The sequence below is a fragment of the Borostomias antarcticus genome, assembly GCF_949987555.1.
Source record: "Borostomias antarcticus genome assembly, chromosome: 12".
NCBI lineage: Eukaryota > Metazoa > Chordata > Actinopteri > Stomiiformes > Stomiidae > Borostomias > Borostomias antarcticus.
The window spans coordinates 20,892,273-20,909,837 of NC_140245.1; the positions used below are offsets into that span (position 1 = coordinate 20,892,273).

The 17,565-nt window shown below is 42.5% G+C and overlaps 2 protein-coding genes across 2 annotated transcripts; both read left to right on the plus strand.

Moving 5' to 3' along the window:
• Window positions 1–5,634: 5,634 nt before the first annotated feature.
• LOC311315784 (uncharacterized protein) lies at window positions 5,635–12,578 on the plus strand (the record flags this gene model as incomplete). The annotated part of the gene is made up of 2 exons (XM_084446483.1): window positions 5,635–5,810; window positions 11,711–12,578. The coding sequence occupies 2 exons, from the start codon at window positions 5,635–5,637 to the stop codon at window positions 12,576–12,578; spliced, it is 1,044 nt and encodes a 347-aa protein (XP_084302609.1).
• A 2,343-nt stretch (window positions 12,579–14,921) lies between these two features.
• On the plus strand, window positions 14,922–17,204 carry LOC311315785 (S-geranylgeranyl-glutathione receptor P2RY8-like; the record flags this gene model as incomplete). The annotated part of the gene is made up of 2 exons (XM_084446484.1): window positions 14,922–15,179; window positions 16,416–17,204. 2 exons carry the CDS (start codon window positions 14,922–14,924, stop codon window positions 17,202–17,204), a joined length of 1,047 nt encoding a protein of 348 aa, XP_084302610.1.
• Between the last annotated feature and the right edge of the window lie 361 nt (window positions 17,205–17,565).

Below are 17,565 nucleotides of genomic sequence, written 5' to 3' on the forward strand. Positions count from 1 at the left end.
GTGTCTAAGGACGTTTCTAAAGATCATATTACAGAGGCATGTGAAAAACCACAACAGGCCTATGCTCTATGTAAGCACAACTAGCGATTCATGAAGACAGATTGATGAAAAGGGGAACACCGCTGTCATAGCAAGTTTAGTTCAAATGTTGCTTTGTCCTCAATGAAACCGATCGGTACACACCAACATTTAACCAATCTGTGCAGTAGTAAGCTACAGCTCCTTTTTCCTCTGTGCGCGCACCCCCTTTATAATGGAGGTCTATGGGCCTCTGCTAAAAACTATGATAAACATGCACTGTTACATAAACATTGACTTATGTCACTCGGTCTGCAGTACCATATCTACAGATACTCACCGAAGTCAGTTTTGTAAAGATGAAAGCCTTGCAGCCCCCTACCCCTATGTGCTATTTCATTATTTTTAAAAGTGCTAAAAGGTGAGAGGCTGCAAGTGTAGCCACCTCTTAGAAAAGGCTTTCTTCTTTCCAAAACTGTCTTCACTTCGGAGAGTATTAAAATAATATTGTCTGTAGATAGGCCTACAGTAATGAAGACCGAGTGACAAAAGTCAGTGGTGCAAAGAATGGTTCCTGGCAGGGCAGTGAACGGGGTAGGCCTATAGTCAGTGGCTGCTGGTCAATAAAGGGCGATGGTGCGCCGCCCTGCGGTGGTGAAAAGTTAAATTTTTGTTTGTTTGTTTACACATAATAATTACTCATAAAAAAAAAAGTTGTGGTCATGAAAGTTATGGTGGTTTAAAAAGTACAATACCGTGTAATATATAAAATATTAACCATTACGTTTGTTTATATCTCTCTTCTGTGAATGACCTTAGCCCAGGGGCGATAGATTCTCAGCCCTTTCCAGTGCATTCAACAAAGCGAGAACATGACAACGGGATAGTAACGGTTAGCCAATCAAAAATATATCATGGGGCTAAAGATATTGTTGCCCCGAGCCAATCAAGAAACAATATTTCCCCAAGCTGGACTGCGTTCTGTCTCATTGCGCCCTCAAACATGGTAAGTTGAGGCTGCTTGATGCCATCTCACTATTTAGCAATGATGATAAAATAGTACTTGTCGTTGTAAAATAATGTGTTAGTTAGCTACGTTTTCTAAGATTAGTGTAGCTTATTGTCGTAAAAACTGTAAGGTTCTTTATTATGATCTCCACTGTCTGATAAATGGATAAGCAGGTGATGCTTGCTCACATTTAGTTATAAGTGTTAAGTGCTAGCTAGTAACATTAGTGCAACACGTTAGCTAGTATATGATTAGTTGTAATTGCCATAAAGATCTGAAGGTTTTTTGTTAGCTATGATCTCCATCTTTAATAAATAGATGGCTAGCAAGCAGGTGACGTTTGCTAGCTAACGTTAGTTAGACAGTGCTAGCTAGTAGTAGTTAGCTAGCTAGCTATGTTAGCTAGCTAGTGCAGCACATAGTAGCTAACGTTTTACGTCTGCTATAAAGTTAGCTCCATAACCTAACATGATAGGATTCACTAGCATTAATAGCAACTAGTTGGCTTTCTAAAATGACCAACAATGCTCTCTCCATCAACATCCTCTGAACCAGGCTCCCAAGCTCTCTCCATGACCATCCCTCTGAACCAGGCTCCCAAGCTCTCTCCATCAACATCCTCTGAACCAGGCTCCCAAGCTCTCTCCATGACTTTCCCTCTGAACCAGGCTCCCAAGCTCTCTCCATCAACATCCTCTGAACCAGGCTCCCAAGCTCTCTCCATGACTTTCCCTCTGAACCAGGCTCCCAAGCTCTCTCCATCAACATCATCTGTTCCAGGCTCTCTCCATCACCAGACTGCCCCAAGCCTCTCCTCACCAGACTGCCTCAGACATTCCAAGTCCTGTGCCCTCTCTTTTGAGGTGAGTGTGTGAGACAGTATGTTTGTGGGTGACTAAAGTATCCTTTCTGAGCATGTCAGAGGCCATACACTGTATTCTGTTGTCTCACATTCTTTGTCATTCACAGGCAATCCTGCAAAGTCTACAACCACCAGCCTCTGTCCCAGGCTCTCTCCATCACCAGACTGCCCCAAGCCTCTCCTCACCAGACTCGGCCTCAGACATTCCAAGTCCTGTGCCCTCTCTTTTGAGGTGAGTGTGTGAGACAGTGGCCATGTCCGAAATGCCTGCTACCTGCTATATAGCAGGCGAGAAGTAGCATGCTACTTTAAAACTGAGCCTGCTACCTCTCTCCTGCTACCTCCCCTGCTATATTGGTGAAATAACGGCGAAAAACGTAGCATCATCAGAGCATGATATTCCGGATGCTATGTCACTGTTCAGTGAAATTTTCAGGACAGCTGTCATGGCCGATGCCAGCCATGAGCGAAGGAGTTTTTAAATGTAAGTATTGACTTAATTTGTCGATTAAAATTTTATTTTTTCTGTCAGATATCTTAGTTATAACGACACAGAGCTACAAATGCAGTTTTGTGTTTATGTGGGGTAGATATTAGATTTCGAGAACTCACGACGTCGTAGCTAACTAGTAGCCCTGTAGCCATGGAAATGCAACGTTACCGGCTAAGTTAGCCAGCCAGTGGAGCGGTCGTGTACGTAACAACGTAACCCACGCATTCCCATCACCTGACTCGAGTAGCATGCTACATTTTCTTGCCTGCTATATCATTTTCGTGGAGTAGTAGGTACTAAGCAGCATGCTACTTCTCGCCTGCTATATAGCAGGTAGCAGGCATTTCGGACACGGCCAGTATGTTTGTGGGTGACTAAAGTATCCTCTTTCTGAGCATGTCAGAGGCCATACACTATTCTGTTGTCTCACATTCTTTGTCATTCACAGGCAATCCTGCAAAGTCTACAACCACCAGCCTCTGTCCTAGGCTCTCTCCATCACCAGACTGCCCCAAGCCTCTCCTCACCAAACTCCTATGCCAAAGTCATATGCCCTCATTAATGAAATAATGTTAGATAAAAATTGTTGGTGTTTCAGCACCATAACTTAAATAGGTGATGATTTTTTTTAAAGAACAGGGTAGTACACAGAATTACATTTTCATGTATGTGAAAATGGAGCTACCTGTCATCCAGGTCACAGAGATGCTATTTTAAAGGAGTAGTAAAGGGAAAATGCATGTTTAGCCCTGTTTTAAGGTTACTTATGATCATATACAATGGTTCAGATCAAAACTTTGACAAAACTAGCACTTTTGAGAAAGTCTGATAATTGCTCTACCACCATTTAGGTCATACAATGGATGTGGGTGGGCACCGTGAAAAATCTTTCAAAAACATGTTAAACTCTCGATTTCAAAGACAAGAAGCTCACCAAGGGGGTAATTGGTGTCCGTTGGTGTTCTGACATCAAATTCGCCGCAAAGTATGAATCCTGTAGGGTTTTATTGATCATTTTATGAAATCCATTGACTTGTATTGAAGCGACCGTTGTAGATGTGTAGATCAATCCGCAGAGGGGATTCAGGAAGCAGAACTACTTCAAGCCATTGCACGAGATTGGAATCAGTTCAAGTGGAAGTTTACACATGTATGTGCTGCGACTAAATAGTTCTATGCTAAATATGAAAAAAAAGCCTTTCCAGATGAACTACAATCTTACTTTATGGCGAATTATGTCAGAACGCCAACTAACACTTCGGTGAGTTTCTTGTCTTTGAAATTGAGAGTTTAACATGTTTTTTGAATGATTTTTCACGGTGCCCACCCACATCCATTGTATGACCAAAAACGGTGGTAGAGCAATTATCAGACTTTCTCAAAAGTGCTAGTTTTGTCAACGTTTTGATCTGAACCATTGTATATGATCATACTGTAAGTAACCTTAAAACAGGGCTAAACATGCATTTTCCCTTTACTACTCCTTTAATGGCACTCTATCAAACAGTAGATTTAAACTGCGGTGTTCCACAGGGGAGCTGCCTTGGCCCGCTCCTTTATTCCATAGTCACAAATGATTTGCCATCTGCTATTAGGGAAGCATCCCTGACAATGTACACGGAGGATTCTACTCTTCATTATGCCGCTCCCACATGTTTTGAGCTCAACCAGGTTTTGACTAAGGAGCTTAGCATCATATACAATAGGATTAAGGTAAATAAACTTGTGCTGAACACATCTTAAAAGGTTACCATGATATTTGGCTGTAAGCATAAGCTAGCCCAAGATCCTAAGTCAAATCTTGTCATTGAGGGTGAAGTCATTCAACAAGTAAAGAAAATCAAGCTATTGGGACTCTGGCTTGACAGTACTCTGTCTTGGTCCGACCATATTGATATTGTTTGTAGAATGGGTGTAGCAGTAGCTGCGGTGAGAAAATGTGCAATTTGTTCCACCATCTTTGCGAAATCAAATTGTTTGCTCATTGGTTCTCTGTCATATGGATTATTGCTCAGGGGTGTGGTGGTCATCTGCCTCTAAATTTCTCAGGAAGTTACAAATAATACACAATAAGGTAGCTTGACTGTGCTGCTCATCTAGGGCTAATGTGGCTGAAATGCATGTGAAACTAAAATGACTGAGTGTGGAGAAAAGGTTGGCAGCCAATTTGCTTGTTTTCTTTCATAAGGTCATTCACACCCAGACACCTGAATTCATGTTTAAGACAATAAAATACTGTATTGTTCAAATACACACGCATGCTACCAGAGCGGCCAGCAGAGGGCAGATGACTACCTAGAGCAAACTCTTTGAAAAACACTGTCCGGGTTTCCCGATAAAGAACCTTCTTAAGGAACCCTTCTTAAGCAACCTTTTGTATGGGAGTTAAGAAGTATTTTGGAATTAAGTGCTTAACTCGTTCGGGAAACCCGGCCACTGTCTATTACAGGGCTGTGATGGCATGGAACAGTTTTCCAAGTGACATCCGTTTAATTAGTGGTAAGGCTTGTTTTAAAAAAAGACGGAGTATTTGAGTTACGTGCAGTCTGACTTCAGAAACTTGTTTTGTCAGGTTTGTTATTCATAGTCATTCTAGTCAAAAAGCTTGTGCAAAAACATTCAACATAACAGTTGCAAATTTGCTTTTTCAATTAAATCAAGTTAAAATTCCGTTTTCCCACCCCATTTGTCTTTGTATATAGGGAAATGTATACAGGGAAATGTTGCATTTTGCCTTTATTATTTTCGCAGAATGCACCAGAATGCTTGATTTACATGTGAAAATCACACAAAAAAATCTTCTGGGGGGGACCCCCCCAAACTTACAGCCCCACCTACTATTTTTTTCACCAGCCGCCACTGCATATAGCCCTGAATAGTATATTAACTTTGCGTTCAAGTTGTTTTCTTCTTATTTCAAGTAACACCATAGTAAAATGAATACTGCCTATTTGGTGGGGAAGGATTTTTTTTCACTCTGGGAGGCTCAGATGAAAAATGTATTTCTGTCAGAGGGAGGGTCAGGCCTTTTTATTCCCCAGCACTCTGAAGTCCTCCAGTCCAAATAACGAACAGTCCCTAATGGGTTAAGGGTTAAGATTGTTAACCCGATCCTGCGGCCGTTTTCAGTTAAATGTTTTTTAGTGTTTTGTTTTTTTAACCAGACAAACCATCAAGAACAATTTCTTATTTTCAATAGCGGCCTGGAAAAAGGCAAAGCCTCTTGAAATGGTTGTCACTTTATGTTTCAGGATGCCTCGAACCAAGATCAAAAGTGTCAGGCAAAAACAAGAAGCGGCCAGACAGCGGATGCGTGTGAAACGAGAACAGGAGACATCAGAGCAGAAGGAAGGGAGACTCAGCGCTATGAGGAGAAGATGGGCAGCAGAGGCAAAACGGGCAGAAACACCAGCAGCTCAGGATAACAGGTGGTGCTTGTAAGGTGTTGTGTGTGTGTGTGTGTGTGTGTGTGTGTGTGTGTGTGTGTGTGTGTGCTCAAAAATAAATAGCCTAACTATGACATACTTGGTACACATTTTCCTCCCAAGGTACCCTGGACCTATTTCGATTTTGGGGCGGATCCGAATTATGGGGCAGACCCACAAATACTTTTATCTCTTTCATTATGAATGTATAGTAGCCTAGTGTTGTCACGATACCAAAATTACAACTTCGATACGATACCTGCTAAAAATATCTCGATACTGATACTGAAACAATACCACGGCAAAAACAGGAAAAGTAGGCTAATGAAATAATACAATGTCAGGTGTAGCCTACTGATCTCAGTGTTTGCTGTCTGCTGAGGCGGAACAGGAATGGGAACTGTTTAAACATTTGTATTATTTTATTCATTAAATAAATTAAAAAAACTCTACTTTGTAAAATAATAAGTTTGGGATGCTACAATTCTAAACTGAGATTGTCTGCTCTGCTCCACTAGTCTGACACTCAGATGGAATTGCCATTCAGATTCAGGGGCGGGAGCCAGGCTACTGATCCTCTCCTTCACTCTGTCCACGTGCAGCAGAGTCGGTCGCAGCCTCGCAGCACAGAGCAACAGTGTTCATGTTGTGGCATTACGAGCTCCAGAGTTTACAGATTTCCTCATTGATGTTGTGAGGATCCCCAGCTATTAGCATTGGATTTAAATCTGAAATATTAACAAATGGGTGCTTTTGTTTTTGGAAATCATCCGCCACCGTCTAGAGTAACCAACTGAGCAGCCCTCAGGCCTTTCACTTTCCTACATGAACTTTCTTTGAAAACTACAAAAAATAGACAAGACTAAAAGAGGCTATAGGCTATACAACATTGATAAAATAGACTATGAGTTTCCTAATTATATGATTTATGTTAAGACTGATGACAGATTGCTTCCATACATAGCCGCGGGAGCCTATTTTGAGCAGGATGCTGCTGACCAAAGTCCAGCCCAATCTCTCTAAAATGCATGGTTGTGCAGCATTGTCAAAAATTAGGCCTATCTTTATTTCATTTTGTTAGGATATTCTATTTCATTTAAATGTTCTGCTATTCTAATCTGTTCTATCTGTTATTCTTTTATGCATTATAATAGTCAAAACGCAAAATTCAAAGACACAGCAGCAACATTATATAATTTAGACAAAGTGCAATCTCCATATACTAGACTTCGAAAAGATTAATTCTGATAGATAGATTTCCAGCAGCAGTCAGTCAGACAAGAAGAGTCACAGTAGACAGTTAACATTGACGACAGCAACAACAACAACAACAGCAGTACAAACACAAGTACAGTGCATAGACATACAATACCAAGACAGACAGGTGACAGGACACTTCTAGAACATCCACACTAGATGTGGAGTTTTTAATCACAGACTATACGATTTTGCAAAAACTGGGATCATGCAGACCGTTTGCAATATGACTAAAAACTTCAGATAATATTAAACATATTTGATTTTACCAGAACTTCAAGAGAAAAAGACTGATTTAAGACTCAGGATTGCCATCTCAAACGGGGAGCGCAATCAGACTAGCAAAACTCATGATTTTATTCAGACATTGGAAAATGCATTTATTTAAATCATTCTGATGGATGGACAAAATGAGAGGTTATTATGGAATATGACCCAGGGTAGACCAACTTGAGGTCGAGTGGAAGCGAGTTGAGTGGAAGTGCCTGGTCTAGCAGGCCTAGAACAAAAGAAACAACAATAATAATAATAATAATAATAATAATAACTTATGCTGAATTACGAATTAGGCCTACTAGTTAGTTACTCACTAAGCAATAGGATCACCCTAATTTGGAAATATAGGCCTGAGAACAGGCTGACCAAGATTGGTTAAAGGCAAGCAGCCCTACATAAATGCATTCGACGCAAATTATTTTCATAGATAACTGTCAGGGTCTGTTTACAACAGGCACACGCATGCTCGCAGTGTTGCGAATGGTGTTGCGATAGCGTTTCCATGTGACCCTGATATCTTCTGGCAACGCTGATAAAACGTTCCGTGTAACTTGGATGTCATTGTCGTTGTCATTGTCGTTCTCGAAACGGCGTTGTGTAACCCAGGCCTGAGAGAGACATACGCACACGGCCCCGACACACTACCTCGACGCAACTCGGAAATACGGCTCATTCTTAAAGTACTGGTACTAATAAAATGGGGTATTGTACCGTTTTTGATCGCGGTACCTTCCTAGTATCGGTATACCGTGCAACGCTAATGTATAGGGGTTATCAATACTTCCAACTGACCACCAGAGGGAAGCAACGACTAGCTCACCTCTCTCCATTGCATGGTTATTTTTTTCAGAAGGCAGCAGACAGTACTTACGTTGAGCTCGCGCAAGTTTTTGGAAAGTCGGTTTTTGACTGCAGTATTCTCAGAAGCGTGCACTCGGCAACCACATTCAGCAGATTTATCAGGTAAGACTTTCAACCACAGACTATATCGTGGTGCGGCCTCGTTTGGTACATAGATTGTAACAGTATCCCAATTAAGCAAATGGTTCAAAATGGCATAAGTTACTGGCGTTGTGCTGTGTTGCAAATAAAAAGCCACATTCGTTGTTGAATTCAAGCAGCCTCACAGAAGCATTTTTCAGGGGAGGTGCGAAATGAAACCAGTCCAGTCCTTATGTTTTTATTTAAAACTTTTTTTAACTGAAGCAAAAGGTACATTATGTTGTGACATTGTTGATAGACAAAGCTGTTTTTTCCCACTTTTGCAGTCATGGAAGGTAGCGTTGGCTGGTTAGCTACTAACATTATACAGTAGGTAAAAGAAAGACCAGCCCTCAGAGGAGAAAGACCGATATCAGAGATGAGTTCATTCTAGGGTTGCAAAGTGGCGGAACATTTCTGGGAAATCTTCGGAAATTTTCCATGGGAAGTTAAGCTCGAGATTTAAAAAAATAAATAAATTTTTTTAGCTTATAACAGCTTAACCCTATTTCAACTATTTATTTTATACTTATTTTAGGATTTTATCCCGTTTTCATCCAACTTGGTAGCCAACTGACCTTGACCTAGTGTCTAATTATGCCCTACTAACTGTTAAAGGACATGGCCAAGAATTTGGGAAATATGCTTGTTTTCCATCTTCCCTGGGGTTAGACAAGCAGTATGAAGCCTTTTCAATTCTGTGCGTGCAATATGGATTGGCGAGACCTGGACCAATTAGCCTAGCTTAGCGGCATTCACTGGTACCAGGTTAGGCCAATTAGGCTACTTTCCAAATGTCACAAAATAACCTGTGTTTTTACCACGTTGAGTGATACATTTTTAATTAAATATTTTCGTTTTCTAAGCAGAAATACTCTAGTTTTTTAGAACCAGGCGTAGGGATCACTCCAAGCGCGTAGCATTGTGACTAGCTAGGTATCGAGGTAAACAAACGTGCGTTCCAACAAGCGAAGTGGATATCATCAGCTCGCACATAGTTAGATGCTAGAATAGACTAGCTTGTATCTAGATAGACCGTCCATAACTTTAGAAATATGGTTCAGTGTGTTGTAAAGAGCTGTAATAACAGGCAGTCGAGGCCAGGGTATCACAGGTCGTTCCATAGGTTTCCAAAGGATCCGGATCGGGCGAAGCTATGGCTACTTGCTTTGAACATGGATCCCAACAGACCAAGGGATATAATCAACAAGCAGTGTATTTGCATAGATCATTTTGCACAAGATGACCAATACCAAAAAATGGATAGAAACCGAACTATGACAGTGTTTCTAACGGATACAGCCATCCCATCCATCGGCGAGAAGTGAAACGGCTGCGGTAAGTGTTAGGCTAATCGGCCTGACCTGGTACCAGTGAATACCGCTAAGCTAGGCTAATCGGTCCAGGACTCGCCACTCCATATTGCACGCACAGAGTTGAAAATGCTTCATACTGCTTGTCTAACCCCAGGGAAGATGGAAAACAAGCATATTTCCAAAAATCTTGGCCATGTCCTTCAAGGATTCTTCACACAACCCGGCCGGTCGGCAATACGAAGGGGACAGACAACTTCTCTATCTCAGCTCGCAACCATAATTCTGACACCAGACAGGGTTGCTGTTGTGTGACGAACTCTCAAGCCGAGATTAAACTAACCACCCTCAGGGAGCGGCGGCTCAATAGGCCACTCCCTCTGGGATCCGGCCATACTGGGATCTAACGGGACCACTGGTTCCCGATGAGCAGCTGCACCGGAACACAATGCATTAGACCGCTACACCACTACAGACCCCTATAAATGTAGCCTAGTTGGGGAAAAACATAAAATGCAATTCTAGATCTTGCAGCATGAACCTGATTTAATGCAAATTCAGTTGAATTTCAACCCTGTACTGTGCATTAATCCTCCCATCACATGCACAGCCTAGCATCCTGCACACTTAGGGGGCCGTAGAATCCATTAAAGTTCTACTCACAAATAGATTTTGCATTTTTTATTATTATTTGTATTAGAAATATTTGCCTGCATGTCTACTTATGACAAAACTGTTTAGCCTATATTTATATCTGTTTATGACAAGGTAAATACAGTTGGTATAAATAACCCCCAAATTCCCAGTTCAATTTGGAAACCCTTAGTAAAACTGCACACCGTTTTCAGATTGAACTCACCCCAGCCCTCAGAGGAGAACCAGCCCATAGAGGAGCAGACCGCAGACGAGGCTACATGACTGGAGTGAAAGGGGTTAGTTCTGGTTGGGATGAGTACATAATGAGATGTATTCCTATCCTTATGCTCTTGATAAACTTACATTTATTTTCTTTTTTGCACAGATGATATGATGACGCACCGTCCAACGAGCTGAAGAATCTGATGTTATTATTATTATTATTAGGCCTATTACTTTTCTTTTCTGATCCTATGTATAGTTTAATGAATATTTTAACTTAGGCCTATACTACTATATCGTTTAATGAGTTTTATTTGTGAAGTGAATGTTGCTGTTACATTAAATCAGTCAATTTAACACTCCTGGTTTTCGCTGGATTACATCTATTTTGTTTTATTTGTATATGTTGAGAAGCATGACTTCAGAAGGCTTTTACCCTTGGTTGTTAATAATAAATTACATCTAATCTAATTTGAGTTCCCAGAACCTCTCGCTGAGGTTATGCGTGGAGGCTGATTAGATAGATAGATAGATAGATAGTGACTGACCGATCGACCACACTGTCACTGACCACAACTTTCTCAAGTATTGCTATGATTTATACCGACCAACCGTCAAAAGCCAACCGACCGTCAAAAACCAACTTTCCGACCGACCAACTGACCGACCACAACTGTCACTGACCACAACTTTCTCTTCCACGTATTGCTATTATTTATGCTACTGGTACCTCTACAGAAAATTTCAGATGAATATTAAATGTCCAGGAATTGACATGCATACGACATAATCACAACCACAATTTTGCACACCGATCCGGTCCAGGCATAATATATACCAGGTTTCTACATGCACCCGGGACTGTACCTTGAAAACCAAATGCTAGTTTTCTCTTAATAATAATTTTTAATAATATAATAATTGTTGGCAGCTATAAGGCTCAAGTTGGCACCTCACCCCAGTGCAGTCTAGTTGTGGCTACAGTGTTGTTCTTTTGTAACCCGATGTGCTGGCTGTCATGAAATATGTTCCATTACCAATAGGCTCCAAATTCTGGGGGCCCATACCATTCAGTGACGCATAAAGTGGCTTAAATGCAGACCTAATATAGTCAGCTAGCTGCTGTTTTGACTTGTAGCCTTAAACAGTTTGTTTAAATGAGATCCCATCACTCGTTTGAATGTTGACCGATATCTTATCTGCTCTCCTCCGTTGTAGTCAGAGCTGTCTGTCCGAGGGAGCTGCCATGCCCGCCGACGCCAAGGACAGCCACCTCCAGTGCCATGCGTGTGAACTCCACTTCAAAAGCCACTCCTCCCACCTCGCCCACATCGCCGGCTGGCACCCGGACCGCGTCGACGACCTGCCCGTGGGTCGCCTGGGCAACGCCGTGTTCTACCAGCCCACGGCGAAACTGTTCCACTGTCACATCTGCTTCTTCACGGCGACCTCCTACCCCCAGATGTACGACCACCTGCTGGCCAACCACTGCTTCTCTGAGAAGGCTGAAGAGAAGGAGGGAGGGGAAGGAGAGGTGGAGGAGGTGGAGAAGCCGGAGGAGGGGAAAGATGGAGAGACTGAGGAGTCCAAGGCAGGAGGAGGAGAGGACGAGGAGGAGAAACCTTCTGGTTCCTCTAACATCTTCCTCAAGCGAAAGAGAAGCTTGACGGCGGCCTCCAAGGAGGAAGACAACGAGGACGACGAAGACTTGAAACCGCCCGCCGCCGGCGGCGCAGACCCCACACAGGAGGCGAAGGAGAAGGCGGTCCTGACCAAGTACACGCTGTACTCGGGGAACCGCTACGTCTGCCGCCTGTGTGGCTGGAAGTCCAAGATGAGGGGCTTCATCATGAGCCACGTCAGCCGATCACACAACGTGCCCAAGCCTTTCGCCTGCAAGCACTGCGACCGCGCCTACATCCTGGAGAGCCAGCTGCTGAGCCACGTGGGCCTGTGGCACAAGCAGGGCCTCTACCGCTGCCCCTTCTGCTTCTTCAGCTCCGACCTGCTGAGGGGCATGAGGCGCCACTCCAACAGGTGCAGCACCAGGCTGGACGAGGGTGAGGGCAGCGACGGGGGCGAGTGATGGAGGAGGGGGTGGGGGGGGTAGGGAGAGAGAGAGAGACAGACAGACAGACAGACAGACAGATAGATAGATAGATAGATAGATAGATAGATAGATAGATAGATAGATAGGGGAAGAGTGATAAAGGAGATAGAGGGGCATGCAGTGGGTTGTCCCAAGAAGCTTCGCCCCCCCCTCACCCCCACCCTCCCCCAGTGGCTCATGCTGCCATTTGGAGCTGTTGGTTTCGGGATCTGAAGCACATGTGCGTGTACCGCAAATTTGTCCTGGCTGAGTTAACCGGTGTTGACGTACATTATTTGGTCAGAGTGATTGAACTGAACACACACTATTTAATACTAAACGTAAGCGGCCTTATGGGCATTTCAGCTCCGGATACAGTTGATGGTAGTTCCACTACTTATTTACAGTGTACTATGTTATGTAATAACTGTTTTAAACGTGTGACAGGAGTTTTGTCTCATTCCCCACTCTTTTCCAGGGGGTTTTATGATGCAAATAAAATGATAGTAATTTGATGCATACTGTATTTTGACACATTTAACTTCAGTTCTCATTAAATTGATAGGTTGATATTAGTGCTATTTCCTGTGTGAATGATGCTGATTGGTTTTCAGACTGCAAAATTAGGGTGGTTCCTCACACCCTTTGGTTTGCTGTTATGACACCCAAAACTGTCCTTTTCAGGACAGCCACTTGAAATGTGTATTGTTGTTGTGAGCTCATGAGCTAACTGTCTATCCCGCTCTTATTGTGCTGGATTAGCATTGGAAGCATTGGAATTGATGTGTCCAGGCGACAAGACCTATCTTAATTTATCAGACATTATTTCATGTCATTTCAATTCACAGCTATTTCAGTGGCATGACTTCCGTCCTACCAGTCCTGAACAGAAACAAGCGAGCCAACGCACATAAGCCAGGCTGACCTGACCTGGTGTTTCACAATGAGTCTGGTTCACCAGGCTACACAATTGCTGTCTTAAGATGAGTTGTGTAATCTAGTCACTTATTTAGAAAGGAGATGCACTTGTGAGTTCTGGTGAGTAGTAGTACACTACCTTCCTACGTTAAATGCAATTATTCCAAGTCGCTCTGGATAAAAGCATCATCTAAAATACTGTAGTGTACTTAAGTCTGTTTGTAAAAAAAAAAAAGAAAGAAAAGAAGCCTACTGAGAATGCTGTAAAGGGTGCATATTTTTAGTTCTAAAGAAGTGTTATTTTGGCATTATACACTGGTTTCCCTGTCTAATTAATTAGTCATTAAATAAATAGCTAATCCATCAGATAAACATGACCAAGCTCAGTGTGGACCCGCTGATAGATAGCTTGATTTATGTAAAACACAATAATATATACAAGGTGGAGCACACCCAAAAATCTTTTAGAGGTGCAGACTGACGGAAAGAGAGTTGCACACATTTGTCTCCTCTCTGCTGTTTGTCACCAACATTTCGGCGTTTGCCTTCTTAAGGCCCTGAACAGCAGAGAGGAGACAAATGAGTGTGAAACTTTGTTTTTTGTTTTATGTAAAAGACAACCACAAACACGTTGCAATGACGCTGTAGCTCAGGGAGGGAGAATGTAAAAAAAAAAAACTTCCTGTATAACAATTATTTCCTGCATCTCCTAACCCCACTGCAGTGCAGTATCATCAGTCGATCTCAGAACAGTCTTAAGGTAAGTAACTTAATTTACATCATGAGTTGATTTGAAGGATCATTGTTTAATTGCATGTTTTACCTGAAGCAGTATTCCTCCTTTCTTTGAGTGCCCTCAACACGTGCGTGTTCAGTTGTGGGTTGTAAAAAATATACACATCAACAATAAACTATTGCAATCATGTAATGCTGGAGTGATTTGCACTTCCCCCTATTCCAGTGGACTACATTTCCTAATAATTGTATAATTATAATAATTATAGTTTTTGTTCATCTTCATCGAAAGTGTGAATAAAAAAGGAGTCTACTGTATTTACTTTACTGACAGAGGTCCAACGAGAGGGGCCTGATTCTTTTTTTGCTATTTCAGAAGGTTTCCACATGCGTGCATTTGACAGAGAGCTTGAAAGAGTAGAGCAAAACTGTTCTAAACCCCCTAGCAGAGAAACTATGTGGCCTCCTTATAGTTGCAATGAAAGTGAAAAACATGTTCCTCTTTTGTGAATTTCCCGAGTGTCAACAGGACAGAGCCCAGCAAAGTACCGACAGTAGTGGCTATTTTTCTGGTTCTCTCTCAGTAATATTTTAGGCCACCTCGGCTGCCCGAGTGAGTGAGTCGGCGAGGCTTACAGCTAACAACTTCACCTCATTGCTGCTGTACTCCCGTTGCAGACGACCAAGATGTACCGCAACAATTACCCAGCGGATCCAGCCGACAATGTCAGTAATGACACACTGGAGGCGTTGCTCAGCCCAGTGATGACTGTGGCCGTGCCCACCATATACCTGCTTGTGTTCGTGTGCAGTACCCCCTTCAACCTGCTGTCCCTGGTGACAATGTTGAGCAACCACTGCTACAAGAGTCACAACCCCACCAGTGTGTTTGCCATCAACCTGTCACTGGCACACCTTCTCTACAACGTCTTTCTGCCTCTGCAGGTGAGTACAGAGAACAGGTGACACTGCACCGAGGGAGGATACCACCACCCTCTATGAGTGTGTGGATAGTGACATCACCACCCTCTATGAGTGTGTGGATAGTGACAACACCACCCTCTATGAGTGTGTGGATAGTGACAACACCACCCTCTATGAGTGTGTGGATAGTGACAACACCACCCTCTATGAGTGTGTGGATAGTGACATCACCACCCTCTATGAGTGTGTGGATAGTGACACCACCACCCTCTATGAGTGTGTGGATAGTGACATCACCACCCTCTATGAGTGTGTGGATAGTGACATCACTATCCTCTATGAAGATGTCCATTGCTGTATTCCTTCTGGTGGGGACTATTGAATGGGTCGAAATGTCATGATGATGCTTTTGAAATGAGAAGAAAATGAATTTGTTTTTTACCCCCTTTACTTAATTTAGCTACCTCTTCTCAAGAGTTGGTTGAGTGCTGCCCCCTCTCCTAAATGCAGTGTTATAGCAGCCACATAATGTATTTCTCCAGAGCCAGAATGTCAGCTTTTAGTGCTGAATATAGCTTCACTTTTAACTAGCTCTTGTTGCACTTGCAGGCACTTCCTTCTTTTTTTTAAAGTATATTTCTCCAGTACAATATGATTATTTTATTAAATTGTCATTTTTACACTGTATTTTACTTGATTTCTTATCTCTATTGTCATGGAATTTTTAGAGAGAACTGGCCTCAACCCTTTCATATTTCAGCCTTTTGTTCTTAAGCCTATTGGTTCACTGATCAAAACTATTGGTTTTGATCAGATTAATTTCCACTACACTATATTTTATTGTGTTTTATCTTCCATCTTATTTTCCTGCTTTTTGTTAATTGTATGTCTATTTTTATATGAAGCACTCCGTACATGTACATTCTCTGTTGTAAAGCACTTTGAGGAGAATGTATTTGTATGAAAGAATGCTATACAAATAAATAATAAATAGATAAATAAATAGTTAATTATTAGGCTATTATTATTATTACTCTTATTATTATTAATAATAATAATTATTATTATTATTAATAATAATAATAGCCTAATAATTAACTATTTATTTATTATTATTATTATAACAATTATGATAATAATAACAGTAATAATACTAATAATAACAATAATAATAACAATTATTATTATTATTGTTATTGTTATTATTATTATTATTATAGCCCCTAATCCAGTTTTCTCCCCACGTGTATCTGCCAGGTCCTGTACCACAGCCAGGGCAACGACTGGCATTGGGGTGCTGTCTCCTGCGGAGTCGTCACCACCCTCAACTACTGCAACATGCACTGCTCCACCCTCACTACCTGCGCCATCGCGCTGGAGCGCTACTGCGGCGTGGTGCACCCGCTACGCACCAGACACTGGCGCACCGCCCGGCGAGCCACCGCCACCTGTGTCCTCATGTGGGTGCTGGTCCTGGTCGTCCAAACCCCTTTGCTCACGTCCGATCTCACTCTCCATGTCCGTGAGCTCAACATCACCACATGTTTTGACATAATCCCACGCAAACTGTTCGAATATCACGGCGTCTTCAGACCACATCTGTCTTATCTGTACTTTCTGTCGTCCCTGGTGTTGTTTTACCTGACACCGTTTATCGTTCTGGTCTATGCATACGTCGCCGTGGCCAGAGGCCTGTGCAGGTCGTCGAGAGAAACGACAGATGACTGTGAGACACAGGCGTTTTCAAGGCGACGGGCGCAGACTGTCATCGCCTTGGCCACTCTGTGCTTTGTGGTCTGTCAACTGCCGACCATCCTCATCTATACGCTTCACGTCGTGTTCACCTCCATGGGGTACTCGGGCCTGTACTCATACTATAAGCTAGCAGTAGCCATCAACAGCCTTAACTGCTGCTTCGATCCGTTTGTGTACTATTTTGCCTCGAGAGAGTTTCGCCAGACATTGAGGGAGGCGCTGAATAGATTGTGTGGTTGTTGTTGTCCCCTACAGGAAGGGGACGCGGGAAAAAGGAATTGGTCGTTATAAACAAGGAGGTTTACAGGGAATTGTAGCAATGATCAGTGGTCAGACTACAAAAAGGAACTGGAAGGAAAAAATATGCAAAATACTCAAATCAAATGCATTAAATTTGCTTTCTCCAATGTTTATTCATAAAGGAGGTCATGTACAGTAGGCTAATGTATTTGATTCCAAACTAGAAATGGTGGAGAGCACAGACCTCTGCCCATTAATGCATTTCGTGGCTCTGTGCGAGCAGACACCCCTCCACCGACTGAAAATCGGTCCGCTAGTTTTTGCGTAATCCTGCTAACAAACAAACAAACGAAGAAACGGCTCGTGGACCTGCCCTGTGATTTCGATCTGCTCCAGACTTTAATGGGTTCTA